Source organism: Teleopsis dalmanni, chromosome X (assembly GCF_002237135.1).
Source record: "Teleopsis dalmanni isolate 2A chromosome X, ASM223713v2, whole genome shotgun sequence".
Taxonomy (NCBI): domain Eukaryota; kingdom Metazoa; phylum Arthropoda; class Insecta; order Diptera; family Diopsidae; genus Teleopsis; species Teleopsis dalmanni.
In genome coordinates, this window is record NC_051848.1 from 11,214,506 (window position 1) to 11,234,264 (window position 19,759).

The 19,759-nt window shown below is 34.3% G+C and overlaps 2 protein-coding genes across 3 annotated transcripts; one reads left to right on the forward strand and one right to left on the reverse strand.

Annotated features, from left to right (window-relative positions):
- Positions 1 to 1,687: 1,687 nt before the first annotated feature.
- Positions 1,688 to 8,133, forward strand: LOC119690047 (glutamate receptor ionotropic, kainate 2). The gene is made up of 14 exons (XM_038105030.1): positions 1,688 to 2,007; positions 2,089 to 2,241; positions 2,315 to 2,377; positions 4,193 to 4,396; positions 4,462 to 4,673; positions 4,752 to 4,868; positions 4,931 to 5,203; positions 5,275 to 5,501; positions 6,117 to 6,306; positions 6,377 to 6,600; positions 6,769 to 6,906; positions 6,959 to 7,389; positions 7,441 to 7,703; positions 7,776 to 8,133. Exons 1-14 carry the CDS (start codon positions 1,920 to 1,922, stop codon positions 8,064 to 8,066), a joined length of 2,874 nt encoding a protein of 957 aa, XP_037960958.1. The 5' UTR covers positions 1,688 to 1,919; the 3' UTR covers positions 8,067 to 8,133.
- Positions 8,134 to 9,882: 1,749 nt separating this feature from the next.
- On the reverse strand, positions 9,883 to 10,498 carry LOC119662587 (nucleolar protein 9-like). 2 transcript variants are annotated; one of them, XM_038072234.1, is made up of 2 exons: positions 10,407 to 10,498; positions 9,883 to 10,350 (listed from the first exon to the last, which is right to left on the reverse strand). In XM_038072234.1, exons 1-2 carry the CDS (start codon positions 10,414 to 10,416, stop codon positions 9,917 to 9,919), a joined length of 444 nt encoding a protein of 147 aa, XP_037928162.1. In that variant the 5' UTR covers positions 10,417 to 10,498; the 3' UTR covers positions 9,883 to 9,916. The 2 variants fall into 2 exon arrangements, with proteins under 2 accessions (XP_037928162.1, XP_037928163.1); XM_038072235.1 differs by having other exon boundaries at positions 10,410 to 10,486.
- Positions 10,499 to 19,759: the final 9,261 nt, after the last annotated feature.

Consider the following 19,759-nt stretch of genomic DNA (forward strand, 5'->3'; position numbering starts at 1 on the left):
CTCATGACACCTTGGATGGCGTACTTCTTCTATTTTGTATGTTATATAGAACAAGGAATCCGTTTACAATTTTGATAAGTACACGTATATCATTACTCAATTTTGATGCCTCATGGAGAATGTGTTCAAGTGTTTCAACTTCTATTTCACAATAGTAGCAGTTACTGGTTTCTAAGATACAAATTTTGCTAATGTATTTCCTCAACCAATATTGGTCTAAGAAAACCCCTACAAGAATTATAATTTTTTCTCTACTTAGTGCAAGTAATGTATTTAAGACTGTATTGGTTAAAGTGGTGTCCTATCTAAGAACATGTCCTTGGTATTTATAGCTCACACAATTGTTTCTGAATTGAAACTTTTCCCTGTAATTCGAGCAAATATAAGTCATCACACAAAATGTTAAAATAGATCTAATTTCTTTCCAGATAAAGACAGGGACTAATCATAGCTGACAAGGCTAGGTTATTAAGATAACAGTATAAAGCTAATAGATTTATTAACAGCTTTGCTTTCATATTAAGAAAAGGTGTCGTTCAGACTGATGGACGAGTCTGGAATATATACTTAATGATTAACTGTAATCGGAAGGAAATCTGAATTACCCATGTCTTTTCTAAGTGATTTATTGGATAAACTAAACGCTCTCTTATAGATAATAACCTCAACAACAGTTACTCTACATTTAATTCGATTATTGCATTTGTCAACGACTTTTAATCCGTTCGGCCTATATTTGCTATTTTGGATTTGTAATGGGTTTATTTTAATTTGTTGAAGTTTGATATGATTTGTAACTAGCAACTGTTAACTGTCAACTGGCAACTGGCAATTGGCAACTAGCAACTGACAATTTTCAACTGTTTAACCAAATTCTTTTGCTTGAAGTAGCACAGCATTTCACTCTTTGAAGTTATCATTTAAACGCACAGGCCGACACCACAGCTGCTGGCTGGAGGTAATTGGGTGTGGGTGTGGGTATGGATATGGGTATGGGTATGGGAGAGGCATAAGACATACAATTGTGATAATAGAAAATTCCTAACTCTTAAATGGTGTCGTGGAATTTTATAATTAAATTTCAGAATAAATTAAAGCGACTTTTGAATAAATATTTTAGTAAAAAAATTCAATGAAAATTCTTGGCATTTAATGCAAAATCAACAATAAACAAAATGAAAGGAAATTTCTAATTTCTAATTTCAAATTTTAAATTTTAAATTCCTTCCCACCCCTACACGCAACTGATAAATTTTTGGGAGTAAAGGGCTACTTTGTATTTGCAAGGAATAATATTCATAACATTTGAATTTATTTATGAGGAATTTAGTTCTTTGTAGTCTTTATCCATTTGAAGTGGAAGCATTCTTTGAAAAAGCTTTCATTCGTACAAGTGTTGGATGTGGACTTTAAGGGCACCGATTGCGGTTGACGTCGGGAGCTAATATTAATTTACAGACGACAAATATTTCTCTGAAGTGGGAGAGTTTGTGTAACGCCTGAGTGGAATACAAAAATAGTTCCAAAAATTCACATAAAAATCTTGAAGATGTTGAGCTTTAATGTCTTCATGGAGGTGCATATTCTCGCTATTCGCTACTCGCTACTCTTGAGATTTAAAAATAGAAGTCACCTATGAGCACTCAAGACCAAGTTCGTTTCAATGCTGTCGGCATTTAAAAATAATCTTCGACTCTCCCGATCGTTCAGTGCGGCGATTGGCGCACAACATAACGCGCCATGTGAGCAGTTTTCGGAACGACCTCGTCGTAGCTGGAGTAAAGCATTTGCGGTGAACTTACGTATCTTTTAGTGAATTTATCACAAAAAAAAAATAAAAATATAAATAAATTTAAATGAAAAAATAAAATGTTTTAATAAAATTTTTGAACTTTCAAATTCTTGTGTGATGTGTTGAAATGTTTTTGAGTCGTCTTTTGCGATTTCTACTACCGCTTTTGTTGCCACTTGTAGTGAGTGGCCGCGAATTGCAGCCGATAAAAATTGGTAGTAGAAAAAAAATTAGATAAATTAGTTAAACTTAAAACATTCTTACATCTATTCCCTATTTGTGTTGCATTTCGCCAGGTGCTATATTCTTTGAAAATGAAACCGATATTGCGAGAGCATTCGAGGCGGCCGTGGAACGCGTAAACAGTGCCGCGGACACCACATTTCGCTTGCTGCCTTTGGTGCGGCAATTAGGCGAAAACACGGCAAGTACAGCGCTGCAGCGTGCCGGTGAGGACTCAGTCGTCGGGTGTTTGATATTTGAGTTATGGATATTTTTAATGGTTTGTTTATATTTACACAGCATGTGATATGGTAGACAATGGGGTCACGGCTATTTTCGGACCGAGTTCAAAAGCGAAAAATGGTTTGTATACAAAAAACATAAAGCACTTAAATATTTTCAGTTAATATGAGAGGAAATGAATATGCAGCGGAAGTGGGAATAAGAGAACAAAAAATAAAATTAACAGATGATATTAATGGTCACTTTTTCTTGTTTTCCATATAATTCTTGAAGAAGTCGGCACAACCACCTATTACTACCTTACAACTACAGTTGTAATGAGTGCTCCAATTGTGTATTGGGTATAATTTTATATAATCCTTACCAGACCAAAAGAACTATGATTTGTTTTTTAATAGTTATTTAAATTTATATTTTAAGACTTTTCCGCTTGTGGACACTGTCTTTTCGTAGCCATCTTTATAATCTTTTTTTCCGTCATCAACTTATCTTTAAACTAATTATTCTCCATATTGTAGAGAATATGTGAAGGACTCTCACGTACAGATACAATTTGAACGGTGGTCAATGGTATGTGGGGTTTTGAGTTAGGCTACGGCACCTATGCACTGCGACCAGCTTGAACTGTTGTACGCTCTATTGTGTATTTAGGCATTCAGTATTTCGAGGAACCGAACCAACTCCTTTGGAGGGAGTTTTCGAAGCTCTTCATTCTCTAGTTGGTATGCACTTAAAATTTTGTTTCTTCTGTAGCCTAGTGTATCACAGTTGGTGATCAAATGTTCCATAGACTCTTTCTCATCACCGCAGAATATGCAAATATTAGTATCGGATGCAGACATTATTTAGTCTATAGCATTGTCAACTTGAGATTAAGTAGTTAATGTTTAATAAAGTGATGATTTTCTAGTAATTTCTAAAAAATTGAAAAATACTCGTAGTCCTTTCTACAGCTTTTCGCATATTGGGAGCCGGTGATTCATTATTCTTTTTCTCATCAAAATCAGATAGACTGAACCTTATGATTTCTATTTATTATATTATTGTTTTTTCCTTCTGCAAGTGTTTATGTCTATTAGTACTGGAAAGTATTTATTTAATTCTAAATATTTATTCTGAAAAGTACAGTAGTTGCGCCATAACATTAAAGGCATTGTTGGCCAAGTACTGTGGTAGTCAATAGACTGATAACAAATTTTACTGTTTAAAATACTTGAAGAGATTACTTTATTTGATGTACATGACATTGACACTTCTTCAGTGTCTCACTAATTTTTTTTTGATATTCTTCTGATAACGTTTGTGTCATTCATTGTGAATGTTATAATCTTACTATTATTATTAAAGACCTTTCTCAATCTTTTGAATCCTTAGCTGCATCTATTTCCCGTTATAATTCAAAATTTGACACTCTATCTGACTCAAGAATCAAAAATCAAAAATCGTACAACAAAGTCTTGCTAATTCATCTCGCACACACAAACTAAGCATATCAGTCCAACCAATACACAAAAAAAGTGTTGACTCAATCAACAAGACACGTGAAATTTGAGGATTTTCATTTTTCTTTGATAGCACCTCTTATTTTCCTACTTCTGTATATAATGTTGTAATGCGATCTTGGTACAATAAGGTTACCTGGAGACGTTTGAAGTGTAATCGTGAGTAATTTCATTGAGGAACTGGACTTCTACACACTGCTTCTAGGAGTTCACTAAATATGCTAACCTTCCCATGTTATTGGGATCAAAAAATATACACATTATGAATGTCTTTTTACTGTCTAGAAGGTATTTCATACTTGTTTAAAATATCATCTTCCGCAAGCTCATCATTTGGGTGCACTTAAATGAAAATCTTAAAATTTGGTTATTATGCATTAAAAGGGCTTCTAAAATTTTCTTAGAAAACTCTTTTCGTAAAACTAATTTATAGACATAGTTGCTGTTATTTGCAATGCAACTGGTATTCTGCATATACAGTTCGATATGGCATTCGAGGAAACTGTCGAAGAGAAAGAAAATCATCAAATGACGGTGAATGTCTATCCTTCACAACTGGTTCTATCCAAAGCATATGCAGATATTATACAAAGCCTTGGATGGCGAAAGTTTACTGTTGTTTACAATGAAGAGGATGGTCAGTGTTAATTTCAATAGAATTAGTTTATCTTTTAACAGAATATATAATTGTGATAATTGCAGTGCATGCACCGACACGCTTGCAGGATTTATTACAACTGCATGACCTGCACAACGATGTGGTGCGTGTACGTAAATATAAACGCGATGAGGACTTTCGCATACTGTGGAAGAGTATCAAAGGTGAACGTCGCATAGTGTTGGACTGCGAACCGGACAAACTTGTTGATCTACTGAACGCCTCCATACCATTCGATTTAACTGGCGAATTTAATGTAGGTCGAAATTTTCTAAAACAACAAATTCTAATTTTTCCTCTATATCTCTTGACATCTCCATCTAATTTCTTACAGCAACTATTTCTTACGAACTTGGAAGTTCACAATAGCAACTGGGAAGATTTGCGTGACAATGTGAGTTTCGCTGTTAATGTAACAGCAGCACGGCTTTTACTTACCACAGAGACTAGCGTGAGTCCAGCACTTTATAATGAAAAAACAGAAATCTGAATATTTCTAACGCATATTCGTAGGATGCCAGCTATTTACAAGACACAGTTACTGACGATACTTCAATGGAGCAGCCACCAGACACATTACTTACAAATCTCATAGACGATGCAGTTAGTGTTTTCGTAATGGCTATTAGAAATATGTCCAGATCCTATATGTGGCCTATTGAAATGCCAAGTACAAGTTGTGCTTCTACACAATTTGAAAATAGTGGAACGGAAGGCTTCGGTGAAGAATTTGAGAATTCCCAAACACGCAGTTTTGGTGAGGTGCTCGTAAGCACTATGAAAAAGGTGAGTGTACGAAACTTTTACGTATTTACGTATGGAAACAATTACTAACTAATCGGCTCTTCTGCACTTAGATTTCTGGTGTTAATAATACGGACTTCCGAACTTCGGATCTACAGTTTGATGAAGACGGTTTGCGTTTCAGTTTTAATATAGAAGTATACGAACCAATTCTTAATTATGGCATGTTAATTTGGAATTCTAGAGGTCATATAACACTGTTACATGTGGACGAAGGTGTGAGCAAAAAGATTGTATACCGTATAGCAACGCGGATTGGAGAGCCATATTTCATGATAGAGTAAGTGAGGTAGAACACAACTTTTTTTTCAACAATTTCACTCTTATAAGTAAAGGTTTTGAAGTGCTGATTGCCAATATTCCAAGTCAAATAAATTTTCTTTTGGCACAAACCAAGTTAACATATATGACCAAAATGAGTACAGTCGGCTAAATTTTTAACTTTGAGATACATTCAATTGTTTGTGCAACATTTTCAATGTAAATGCGATATATTTTCCATTGTATGACGGGAAATACTCTGTTTCTTAAATATATATTTGTAACATATTCGCCAAATGGATTTCCTTATTATTGAGAAAACTTTAGTTTGGTATTTCATTAAAGAATTTTTCCTTTAAAGTAGTTGTTTATATGACCAAATAGCAGATATTCTTTCGCTGTCCATAATTAGTGATTTTTCGCCATTCTACTAAGCCATCCTTCTTAACCGTAAGAGTTAAGAAGAATCAAACCAAATCCATTTCGCTGAATTTAATTACTTTAACGGATCTTTCATCCTTATTGATAAACCGTCTGACAAACTGTCAAAAGAAAGAGTGATCAGAACTCCTTTCACTTAACGTCGCGATGTTGTGTTTTAACACTAAATGTATCTTGTCTTGTTCCTTTCTAGTGAAGAAGCTGCTGCAGCGAATGCCACAGGAAACAAACGTTACAAGGGCTATGCAGTGGATCTTATAGAGGCATTGGCAAATGAAATGAAGTTCGAGTATTTATTCGTACCAGTTGTCGACAATGCTTATGGAAAATACAATAAAGACACAAAACAGTGGAACGGCATCATTGGTGAACTTATCAATAATGTAAGTAAACAAGGGTAAGTTTTAAAGTTAACGATAGTTACTACGTACATTTCTGCATACTGTCTACCAGGACGCACACATGGGAATATGTGACCTGACAGTAACACAAGCGCGTAAGACTGTTGTAGACTTTACAGTGCCCTTCATGCAATTGGGCATCAGCATTCTGGCTTATAATATTCCACAAGAACAGAAGCACGTCTTAGCATTCTTGGATCCATTCGCTGTAGAAGTTTGGTTGTACGTTATGACTGCGATATTAATTATTTCCTTTATGTTCGTGTTTGTAGCAAGGTGAGTTAAACTCTGGAGTTTAAGGTCCGATTTCAAAGTTGCAACTGAAGTCTTAGTATTGATTAAATTTTGTTGACTTGATTCATTCATAACTCAATTTTAAGGCTAAAGTAACGACTGTAGGACTAAAAATAAAATGTTTTAAAATTGATTCAAAACTGTTTTTAGAGTGGCTAAAGCTGAATGGGAGAATCCACATCCATGTGATAGAGAACCCGATGCTTTGGAAAATCAATGGCACATAGCTAATACATTTTGGCTAACTATGGCATCTGTGATGTGCGCTGGTAGTGATATTTTACCAAAGTAAGTTTAATTTTATTGCAAGATCCAATACGTTTTCAAACTGCTTTTGCAGGAGCCCTTCAATGAGGACTTTAACGGGATTTTGGTGGGTTTTTGCGATTATAGTCTCAAACTCCTATACAGCAAATTTAGCTGCGTTTCTTACAAACTCTCAAATGCAAGGCACTATTTCCGACATAAAAAGTTTAGCATCGCAGACAAGTACAAAGTTTGGAACAATGGAGGGGGGCAGCACTTACACATTCTTTTCAGAGTCAAATGAAACTACATATCGTTTGGCTTTCAATATCATGAATGGTGATGATCCATCAGCCTATACCAAAAGCAATGAAGAGGGAGTAGAAAGAGTGAAGAAAATGGAGGGTAAATATATGTTTCTAATGGAGACAACAAGTTTAGAGTATAACATAGCGCAGAATAGTAGTCTACGAATGGTAGGTGAAAAGTTTGGAGAAAAACACTACGCGATAGCTGTGCCCTATGGTGAGTTAGGTGATGTGAGTGACAGCAAATAGTATTTTCAAAATTTTATAGGGGCTGAGTATCGCTCAATGTTGAGTGTAGGTATTTTGAGGCTGAGCGAACGTGGAGAATTATTTAAGATAAAAAATAACTGGTGGAAACCAAACGAAAATCAGACTACTGATTCGAAAGAAAGTACTGGAGAAACTCCTGACATGAATTTTGAAGAGGTCAGGGGTATTTTTTATACACTCGGAATTGGACTTTTTATTGCCTATTTAGTTGGCGTTATTGAATTTTTAATACATACACAAAAAGTTGCAGCGGACGAAAAGGTAGGAGAAATAACTGCTTTTTTGAGATAATAAGATTTAGATGCGATTCATTTTTCTTTTCTTTGTCGGCAGCTGTCGTTTAAAAAGGCTTTTATAAAAGAAGTGAAGTTTGTTCTTTGCATCTGGAATAATAAAAAACCGATAAGTTGTACACCGACTGCAAGTCTTGGGTCAATGGTTTCAGTAAAGACACCAAAATTGACACCGAAGAACACGCCAGAGGAATCAATGGAAGAGTTACAGGATTTACAGAATATGACCGGAGCCAATACAAGCAGCCGTAAGAAAGAAAATTCCGCTTATAGCCATGGTGGGAATAATATTGCTTCCAGTAATGTGACAGAAAATGTGTCAAATGTTTAAAGATGAAGTATTTCGAAAAAATGGAAAACTGAATTAAATGATCTATTATTCGAGAATTGCTTCAAGAAATGCAATAAAATATTTTGTAAAAATATCAACTCTTTCTTCTTAAGTAAGGGTACTAAGATTTACATACCCAAAAGTGATTAATGGCTTTAAATACTTAATTAATATCTTAATTTGAAGTAGATTATAGCGGAAAACCAGGGGGTCTTATAAGCGTATGGGTCAATTCTTTTGCTTTAAAAAGTCTAACGAATTGAGACCGTTTCGAAACTTTGATGAACGATCAACATCAAATAAATCAATTACAACTGAGTTTAAGCTTAACTCGCAGTCTCTTTGAAGTTTGTTATCTGGAGTACTAACATTTTGGTAAAAGTTTCATAGTTCTACATGTTCCAAATATTGGATAAGTTTTTCTCATTTTTGTCATATTTTGGAATGCAGTAAACAGTTGACAAGTACAGTAATTAGTCCATGAAACTGCTCTGAAGTCCATTAAATGGAAAAATCTTATCGCGTAACTACTTTAGCTTACCTGATGCATGATCTGCATTAAGCCAGACCGACTCAGTGCACTATGAGCTTTTAGAAACTCATTGAAATTTTTCACAACAATAGGATTGTTCCTCTCATTTTTTGCTCCTACCCGTAGCGGCAGAACTGTGCCAATTTTTCTTGGCCACAGAATGTGAAAAATTTGAATGAAAATTTACGATTTCACATGGTAATGTTTATTTGTTTTTATTGCGTCTCAAATTACTTTCAATTTGATTTCTCAATTGGAACAGATACGCCGAGTACTTTACATATTTCAATTGGATAAGAAAAGATGTCGAAGTGTCCTGATTATTCCCTTGCCAAATCCCTTGCTAGCATTAAAAAGAAATGTCAAAAATAAATATATATTTTTGATATAAATTACATAAATGAAGCCAAAATTTAAATTAATATTTTTCGATTTATTACTGATATACTCTCCCTATTTGTCTGTAAAATGAATTCAATGGAGTTGTAGAGAGAGAAAATGAATTTGGTTCGAATGAAGTAATATAAAGAAAATATCTGTGGATTAAATAGTATACATATATAAGCAAATACAATTTTCTGTGCTTGTAATGGTACAAAAATTCCAAGTCGTTATACCTGCATTTCAATCCATCGAGCTGAATCTCAGGTGTGAAAATGATTTCAAAATGATTTTATGATTTTGTTTTTGCAAAAGCCCTAATTAAATTTATACTCTCATATCCAAATCTTTTAAGTCAAGTAAATAATGTACCATGAAAAATCCCAAACCACTGTTACCTTAAATGTGATAACCTAATCGGTCGATCATCAAATAAATAAGAATTGTCATATGAAGGCTATTGAGGTTTTAAATCAATCGAATTTAAAAACATTAAATACATTTTTCCATTCAATAACAACAACGAATGATATATTATAATATATACCATAATATATATTATCTTCATTGAGATTCTTGTCTCTATATCTACATCAAAAGCTGTTCAATTATATATGAATTGCTAAAAATCAAGTGAATAATTCATCTTAGCAGATTAGCTGACTTTAACATTGTGGACAGATAGGATTCCGGACAGTGGTTTCAGTAAGAGCTTATTTGCAAAACCAACAAAATGATGGACAAGTAATATGCCTAACAAACGAAATAAATCTTCTTTTTCAAAGACATTTCACTCTAAGTAAGAACAAAACGTTTATTACGTATTCAATTTATTTTTTCCAATATTGTGTGTATTCTTCTAGTTTTCTTTTGAGATGCTAATAATTTTAAATCTCTAAATTTATATATAAGAGACATTGTTCTTCAACTTTTTGTTTTACTTCTTTCTCTTCTTACAAATCTCACATATTCCCTTCTTTTCCTTCTCATTCATATTCTTCATCATTCCCTTTTCCTGCTTCTTATTCTTCTCCTTCTTTTCCTTCTTCTCTTTTTTTTCCTTCTTCTCATTTTCTTCCTTTTCGTTGTATTTCTTTTTTACATGGCTGAAGCCTTCCTGCCCTTGATGGCAAATAGCAATATCTATCTTTCGAGGATGTGCGGCTTCTTTACCTACACATGCCGTCTTATTGGTTTTACGACGGTTTAGAGTTCTTGCACCCTTACGGCCTAGTGCTGCATAACAACCAGGGTATTTAATTATTTTTCTGTACGGGCGACTTGCCCGCTTATACTGCACTCGACCGGCCACCTTTCGTCTACGAGGTTTCGCCTGAGTAAGTGTTATAGTTAGAGGCTTCTTGTTTCGACCTAAAGGAAAAAGCGCATCACATTTTTTAATATGTTTTAAAAAGCAATAAACTCACTACGGCTCATTATATCTGCTGAATTCAAGGATACAATACTATACTTCAAGTTTGTGATTTTTACGTTTATGAATCACATTCGGAATAAAAATTTTTATAATGAATATCAACAGAAATCATTTCATTTTCGATTTGTATACAGAAAATTCTGTTTATTGAAACATGTGGCAATGGTAATGTGACAATGAAATGTTTCATAAGAGAATGGAACATCTTCATTCCGCTTTCCTTCTGTGTTATGTTATTCTCATCGTTCGTATGTTGTCTTGCAACCACCTTCGTCGTTGTCGTCCTCATTTTCTACTCCCCTCTGGTTTTGTATCAAAAATTTTCTTACTCAGTTCTAATTACTGATTCGTAGGACGTGAGCATACCAGCGCAATCTTTAAGCTTTTATTTGTCGATCGTATAGTACGTCCTTCGTCCAAGACATTCATTCCGTCATTATATCGTATACGTATAAGACGGATCTCAGCAGCAGATTGTTGTCGCTGGATTTCGGGATCTATACTTCCTAGTCGTCTGTAAGAACCAGTCTAATGACAGTTTTTATATGTGCAACTTTTTTAGCACCATTGATTTCATAACATTGATATGGGTAAAATATGCTGAGTTAGCAGTTTGAATACGATCTCGTATTGCAAGATTCGGATTTTTACTTACGTTGAGTACTCCGCCCAGATATTTAAACTTATTTATGGACTCGAACTTGTAATTACCTATTCTGATGTGGCTACCTTGGAGCTAAATAAGCAGATTGGAAGTGATAGGTGAGAGGCGTCATTTCCATAGATCATCCTTTAAATTACACATCGCCTCCCTTTATGTTGCCATTATAGTTATACAATTACGTTTTAATTGAATAGCTTCTGTAAATAAGAAGAATACTGGGAAAAGTTCTTCCGTTTTTATTATAGTCAGTTTCATTCTAATTTCCTTGTAATTTCCTTTGGTTGTTATAGATAAGTAAGTAAGGAACATGGGTTCCGCTATTTACGAAAACCAAGTTAAAATTATGCCTTTAGCTAGTGTCTTCTATGCGTTAGGCGTTAATGGAAGTCATTGTCGTTAGATCGAAATGTATTAAGGACAATCCTAGTGTTCTCATGTTACTTCAAAAATTTAAAAATTAGTCAAAGAAAAAGAAATAAAAATGTAAATGAAAATAGTTGCATTAAAGCGACACGGAGAGTTCTTGAGATTATGTATCATATCCAGTTAATGAGCCATCATGAATTATTTGAAAGTACTTAAGGTAAAGATGTAGAATTTGTTTTTGTCTTCAGACTTTAATCTGTTTCGAAGTCAAAAGCCGCCCTTTTTCATACTATTCTCACAACTGTTTCTCAGTTATTGGGAAGAACTTCTGTGAATGTTTTGTCTAGTAGTTACCAATCAATAATAGGAGCTGTAGGAAATATGAACGATTGCAACATAATCAGCACGCGTATTAGTATATCGAGGTGACTGGAGAACATATGCAAAAGTAAGAGAAGTGACCAAATACCAGTGTAAGTTTTTGGGTTTCATTAGGCTCTAATCTAGCTTGAAAAAGTCTAAATTCAAACAAACAGTAAAAAATAGTTTACCAAATCATTAAAAAAGTAATAGTCAAAATGCCGAAATAACTCAGTGTCTTCCATGGTTTAAAACTATCGGATTGAAGAGAACAATTCAGGGATAAACCTATTTATTTTAATAACATCAGGAAATCGTAAACTACAGACATGTATTGTATTAGTAAGGTGGAGTGATTTTGTTTGATCGGAACAGAAAAGTAGAGTCAGTCACAGTAGTTTACTTCAAACAGAAGCCCTGGTCTCTGTATATCCCTACTTATATATCTTTTGCCTTCATTCATAAAGTGTTGTTACTTTTCATTGCATTTTAGGAAGTATGCTTTGCTGTTGCGGGAATTCTCTTACTTTATTTTTTTAAGGGCATCTTCTTATATAGATAAATGACTAAAACAGTATCTTGCAAAACCAAGCTTAAGCAAATAATCAAAAAAAGTGCGCTCACTCTCCGTAAATTTAGTGTACTGAAAACAGATATTTAGCTGTGCAGATTCATATTAATTGTCCCAGAATTTCCTGTTTTGGCCATTAAAAATTAATTGATTTTTTCCCCAAAACCATATTACGTTACACATTTTCGAGCTTAAATCTCTCTCTACGTATTGGTTGGGTGTCATATTTTAAATCGTTTCATGTGGTAGCAATTCCGTTGTCGTTGTCGTTGTCGTTCGTCGTTGTCGTTCAGTGCATTGTGTCTGGTAATTGTTGCATAAAGCAAACGCATTCATGCTTTATTTTGATTGAATTCATAGGTTCACAGTCCGTACATATTCGTCGAAGCTCCTGGAATAGCAGCAACTAGAAGCCCAGTTGATTGCAGGTGAAGTCTACGCCAGGTTGACTTATAAAACACATAAAAGATTGCAACCGAAAAACAAGGAGAATTGGCATAGAGAGTAAAATACAAAAACAAAACGTAGAAGCGAAATTATTTATTGAAAAAAAGAAGCTAAATTAAGCCAATTAGTGCCAATGTAGATGGCATAGAGCTCAACTGAACTGTGGAGAGGAGTGACGATATGCATGATATGAACGATATGAACGAAGCAATATGCACCAAACAAAGTGAACCAAGTGAACAAAACTTAACGGCATAAAAGAGAAATTGGCTAGGGAGCTGTGACGAATCTGCTATACCAGTAGCAGAGCTCTCGGTATTTTATCGTAGCAATTAATGCGCCTCGCTGCACTAACAACCTCAACCTCAACGTCAAAGGTAAATACACAAATGTACCTACAAGACTAATAAATGCTGCGGTAACAGCATTCAGCAACATCAACTTTAAGGACAACAACGTTAACAACGACAATGACGACAACTTTAACGACAAGGATGTCGACAGCAATAGCACCAGCAACAACAACAACAACAACAACAACAACAACAACAACAGCAACAAAAACATAAGAAATGTAATGAGCATTCAAAATTAATTGGCGTATATTTCTTCAAAGCTATTATCAAATCGAAAAGAGGGGCTCAGTATCAGGCTCAACTATAGTACAATGCTCCAATTACTCGCAAAATAAAAGGAATAATTTAAAATTTTTCATTTTTTGTTACATCCTGGTCCTTGCATCCTTCAAAGTTGATTGACAAGTGCGGTGATTTTTTTCCTTTCCATATTTTGTGTAAACGCAAGTCCATGAACTCATTAAAGTGAGTTTCATTGAGATTTCTTTTGATGAAGTCAGTCATTTTCTTGTCTGAAAAATTAATGCCTTGCAATTGGGACGACATGGGTTGGCCTTAGTTTCTCTAAGAAGGATAGCTAATTATTTTCTATTTAAAATATTATAATTTAAATAGTGGGATTTTCAAGCGCTACCATATACGAAATTTGTCAGTGTACTACGTTAATGAGCATCGGACCAAGAATGATAATGGGATGGGATATTTTGGTAGTAATACAGAGCTCTAGAGCATGGAGGTCTCTTGCTTCACTAGAAGAGAAGGACAGCAGTAAGTAAGTAAGTAAGCAGAGCTCTCATTTCATTAAATGTGGACATATTAAAAAACGACGATGTTAAAGTTATATTGTTTGCATTAAAATTGATTCATTTTGTGATATGGTAGCTGGTACTGATACCTAGTGATATAGTGTTAAACGTTCCCTAGCATGCATTACCAAAGTAGTACTTTTATTCGCCAGCATGCAAATCGATTCGTGAGAAAGAAAAGTTAACGCTAGAGTTGTTTTAAGATCTCGCGCGCATATTAAAGAGATTAAAAAGTCTCTAATCTGTCTATTGAACAGAAGTTCTGATTCATATTGTATGTGTTGTTATAAAATGATTACAGGCGACATCGGGTGTAAGTATCGAATTTCCAATTTATTTTATTACATTTTAGTCGATTAACATTTGTTTGAATCTTTTCCATGTTTTGTGAGAAAACCGGGGTTAAGATTTAAAGTTTTTTTTTATTAATGTCATCTGCAGGTATTAGTGTTATGTGGTCAAGTTATTAATATATATAATATATGCCTAGTACTGCACTGTAACTTGGTGTTTGTTATTGTGCTTAGCCAGGGTAAGCATAAGATAACCCGAAGACTACAGTTTATTAAGCCTTACAAACGTTAGACCCTACTAATGGTACCAATGGTATCCTAAATCTGACTACAATATAAGAGATAAACTCAATTTGACAAGGATTCTAAATCTTAGTTACCTTATAAGTTGGTTTTGCATGTCCCATTGCTTAAGGTCATGATTTGAATTCCTAAAATAAAATTCATTCTCAACAGTAATAGCTACGAAATTCGACACTTGATGAATATGTGCCATTTAGTCGTTATTTTGGCGGCGTTAGTTGTCAATCCGCCTATCTTAAATTTTTATTATCGATTTCTGATTTCGATTTTCTATAAAGTTCCCTGCAGTGATGTGAAGGAATTGAGGGTACTCAAAATCTTAACGAATGATTAAATTTTCATTTAGTCTAAAAAAATAATAGTGTATTGAGGTCTTAGTTAAGTCAACGTATGTCATTTTAGTGACTAAGAATTTCATCCCTCACATCCTTCTTTTTTTGTATTTCACTCTTAAAGTGGCACAAATTCTTATTGAATTAACATAAAAACATAAAAGTTGCACTTCATTCATCGCAATCGAAGAACAAAAGTGAAAATAATCAATTTTATAGCCCAACAGTTTTATTTTTGTATTCCATTTAACCGTTTTTATATATTCCAAATTGCAGCCAGCTGGGGTGCGGGTGCGGAATGGAGAAACACTTACGTGAAGTTCTGATTGATTTGAGCTGATGGGAATCAGGCACGCGATGAAATCGGCACTAATTTTTTTATTATTTTGCATTGAAGTTGGAAACTCAATCCGATGGGAAGTGACTTCTGCTAGTGAAGGCATAAAATTAGTTGGTGTTACCGGAAATGAAATCAATTTAAGGTATATCGATTGCAGAGGGATAGAGGTATTGAACAAGCTTTATTTCCATATATTGCTATGCAGAATACCTTTTAACAGGTGACGTGATTATTTAGGACTTTTAATTGAAGAGCACACAAACATTTACTTTGTGGATTTGAAATCGAGACTACTAGATATATAAGGACGTGAGAATTAAGACACTGGAGAACACAATAATGGTTTCTGTTGATATCGCTTCTGAGGGATTGAAGGTACAGAATTTTTACGTGGATACCTGCCGTGAAGACTTAACAACACAGTGTTCTTCGCACACGCATCGGTATATTGCGTCGATGAACCCCCATTAGAACTACGAGAAATTTCGCCAGTACCAGTTGAATTTGTTTTTTTGGGTATTACTTCCCCCTTGGTGAGGAAACTCCTTAAGGATTGGAATCAAAAGCGGTGAAGTGGAAAATTTTCAAATTCTGGCCTTTTTGATGAGAAAAATTTTTGTATAGATCAATATATAGAGATGTCAAATGAGAGAGTGTATGCACTTATAACAAAGAGCATATTATTATATACTAAAATTTTATCACTCGGATGACCACTAAAAGTCAGAATTCATCATTAGCAATGATCGGTGATCGATGATCACTATCCATAGGCATTTTTGTGCAGTGACGTGTAGGTTTATATGAATGTCTGTCGACAAAAAGTTTTGGTGATGCTCTGAAAATATATACAACCAAATATTTCGTTAAGAGTAAGTGTATTACTTTTATTATATGATATTATTATGACATTAATTGTGGTATTTTATCTATATTACTGAGTTTTGTTTCTTTATTCGGTATAAGACTTACACCTAGGTATTGCTTTGATTCATATATCAATGGCGGGAAAATATCGTGCAAGTGTTTTAAGGTGTTAAAATCTTCCCTTTAAGCCCTAAGCTTTCACTTTTGAAAATTGAAAGTTTAATCCAAAGTGCTTTGTTAGAACTGCTATAAGGTTTCTATAACTACTTTTATTTAGTTGCATACAATCCTTAAATCGTTTTAGGTTAAAAGCCCAAATAAGTGATTTCGATATTGACAGCCCTAGTAGAATAACCCAGAGAGAAGCGATTTCAAAACGATATTTTGCACTAAGCCAACAATGCCTGAGAGAAAGAATTTCATTATTTATTTAAATAAAACTGTGAGTGCCAATACAAATATCCTTGCTCCAGTACTTCTCAGCATGGGGCAGTTTGCGAACTAAGCTTACCGCTAAAAAATACTAGAAGACCCATTTTCATAAATGAATACCGCTTTCGTAGCTTGACATTAGTGCAGCGTGCGATTCAAACGGTTCTGGTATATGATTTGGATAAATGTGTTCATATCGAAAATTCTAGAAAAATTTGAATATATTTGAACATGACTTTTTTGTGGTTTAATTAAATTTATATAAATTAAATTAAATTAAATTTATATATAACAGTACGGTACCCTGAATATTTGCAATCCAATTATGTGACCCCGTCTTTAAAAAAATAATTTTCCAGTTAAAATTTGCTAATAACACAGAAATGTGACGCCGATTGAAAGGTAATCTGGTATTAGATCTACTAAGTTCTTGGCCGGAATTGGCCAGTCAGCTACATTAACGTATTTATTTTATTACTTATTCCACTGCCGAATATACCTTATCTTCTGATAACTTGTTATAATTTGTAACGAGTTTTTTGCAATAAATAGTTCTGTCCCCTAATTGCCTAGTAATCCAGCTGATGTCACTATGTAGTATCAAATAAAGCAACGTTGTAATCGATCAAATTCCGGACAGAGAACTTGAGTTACTGATATGAGTAACTAATGCAATTTTGGATAAAAAAAACATAAAATTTTTATTTTCATAAATCATTCACAGGTCTTTTCCTCACCTCAGATTTCTGTATGTGCCAAATTCTTTTATCGCATTAAGTTCATTTCTTTATTGCACATCTGTTCCATAATTTCACCTTCGTTTTGCAAACAAAATTTATTTTATTTTTATTTTCGGTTTCTGCTCGAAAGTTTATAATAAACACTTCGAATCGCTTTTGAGAACTCAGTCGATTTAGCATTTATGAAGCACTGGGCCCTCTCCTCCGAGCTGGGCGACGGAGGAGGGGGCCCAATAATTCTTTTCGATAACCGTGATGACAGTGTACGAATGTGGATTTGTATACTGTTCGTCCTCCGCTAGAACATATGTTGCATATACCCCTTCGTATATCGGCACACACCCGCTCGCAGTCGTTCATATATTTTATGTAAATTTCATTCACTCATCGAATGCCCATTTAAACTTGAAAGGAAACGCAAAGAATCCAAACTGAACCGGGTACAGCCAAGCCAAACCAAACATAATTTCATTTCATATTTACATATTTTCACATAAAATGAGAAAATTTTCCCAAAGGTAAAATACGTAAGTACTTTATGTGCAAAAAGAAAACACAGCCAAAACCGCACTGCAGCGCCCCTGCCTTCACCGCTCGCACTGCATTGAACCCAACAAATTCCAAACCGAACCGAACCAAACCGAAAGGAATACCCAAATCAATAATGAATAAATAAAAAAGCCCTCGGGATGGAAAATATTGTACAAAGTGGCAAATTTATTTCGTTACGTTTCATTTCAAAATTATTCAAAGTTAAATTCGGAACGACTTGTCTATGCAAATTGAAAGAGTTGTTACGTGATACGTAGTAACGATTATAACCTACGGTGGGCGCAGCCAGTGGAAAGGCAGCTTTATGTGAGTGTGCCGTACCAAATACTTAGGTTTTATTGCTTTCCTTCAAGTTGCAGGAGCTGCGCTGCATACTACTTAGCAGACTACATTAAAGTTCGAAGAAATTTATTCCAGAGAATTCCAAAACAAGTTCCGAAATTCCAGTTGGACCATCAAGGTCTACTAAAGAATAAATTTTTGTAAATAATATGGATGGATGTGGTATTTGTGGAAAAATGTGAAATTAAAAGTTTTAACATGTTCGCAACTTGCAAATCTATCAGTAGAGCTTTGATGAAATCAACTAAAACGGTCTACAGTAGTATGATAGGGAAAAATTTTCCAAGAGTATGAAATCTATCTTAAGGTATTTTAGATGGAGCACTCGTCTAAATCTATATGAATATCTACAATAACAAAAAATGAATGGTTGACTTCATACGCGGTTCAAATTAATTGACTAACAGTCTTTAGCTGTTATGGACAGCTAAAGTCTGCCATATTTGCTGATCGTTGACTAAGGCGACCATTAATAGAATATCAAAACGAAAGGTGTAGGCGTCACCCCTGATTTGTTTTGGATAACATTTGATCAGGATTTAGGCCTAGAAAATCTCTGCGTTTTAGGTGCTGTATTTTCTGACCTTGGTATCATGACTGAATCGTTTAAATGTCTATAAGAATCAATTAAAATGGTTGAATCATAAAGAATTTGATTTTTAGTGAAGTTTTATAACTGAATATAGTCCCAATAAGAATTTCTGGGCACCAAGAAATAATTAAAATAATCATTTATACACACTGAAAGGACGATAAAGACGGGAGAGCTTACACAAAAAGGCTTATAATAATGTGTACTATAAAACTGGGGTGTAGTTAAATCTGAAACCATTATCAATTCCAAAAAAGATAATGAGGTTAAAAAGACAATCTGTTATGAAGTTAAGTTCTCTGTTTAGGAACGAGAGAATCTGGCATTGCGTTAAAATGATTTGACAGATTTTGGTAGTATATGAGTATAATCCGTATTTCGACCATATCCATTCATCATATTCGTATAGTTCTATATTAAGAACTAAATTAAGAACTATAGGTAGAACAAACCGTTGACTGCAACCGCAAGGAATGTGAATGAAAAATGTAATAAAATGATGTGCTTTCAACATTTACTAAAAACTGGAGGGTACCGTTAAGTGATAAAAGTAGATGTATGAGATTTTTTGAGACTATTCATTTGCAACCCTAGCTATTACATCCGCTGATAATATTGGAGAGGATTCGCATATACCGTTTCGCTTCTTGAAATTAGCAAGTATTTCCAGGAATTTTATTACATAATCCAGAAATCCCTATTAATAAACTTCGTCTTTACAGTTGAGTTTGCGTTTAATAAATCTTTTAAGTTAACTGATGACCACTTTTGTAGGTCATTCTACTTTCCTTCACTTATTTAGGGAAGCATTTTGCCTAGGCAATCACAGAAAAAAAATGTAATTGCCTTTTCTTTCCGTCCGCGTCTTTTACAATAAGTAGTGAAAGGATTGCGCTGTTTCTCTATGTGGATTCATGTACACTAGTGATTTATAAGAAATATAATAAACGTGGCAGTAGGAATTAGTTCCTGTTAATAAGCC

Coding starts and splice junctions, on each gene's coding strand:
- LOC119690047 (XM_038105030.1), top strand. CDS start 1,920: ATGTTTTTGAGTCGTCTTTTGCGATTTCTACTACCGCTTTTGTTGCCA. Junction 4,674..4,751: donor ATTTAACTGGCGAATTTAAT/GTAGGTCGAAAT, acceptor AATTTCTTACAG/CAACTATTTCTTACGAACTT. Junction 6,907..6,958: donor GGTAGTGATATTTTACCAAA/GTAAGTTTAATT, acceptor CTGCTTTTGCAG/GAGCCCTTCAATGAGGACTT.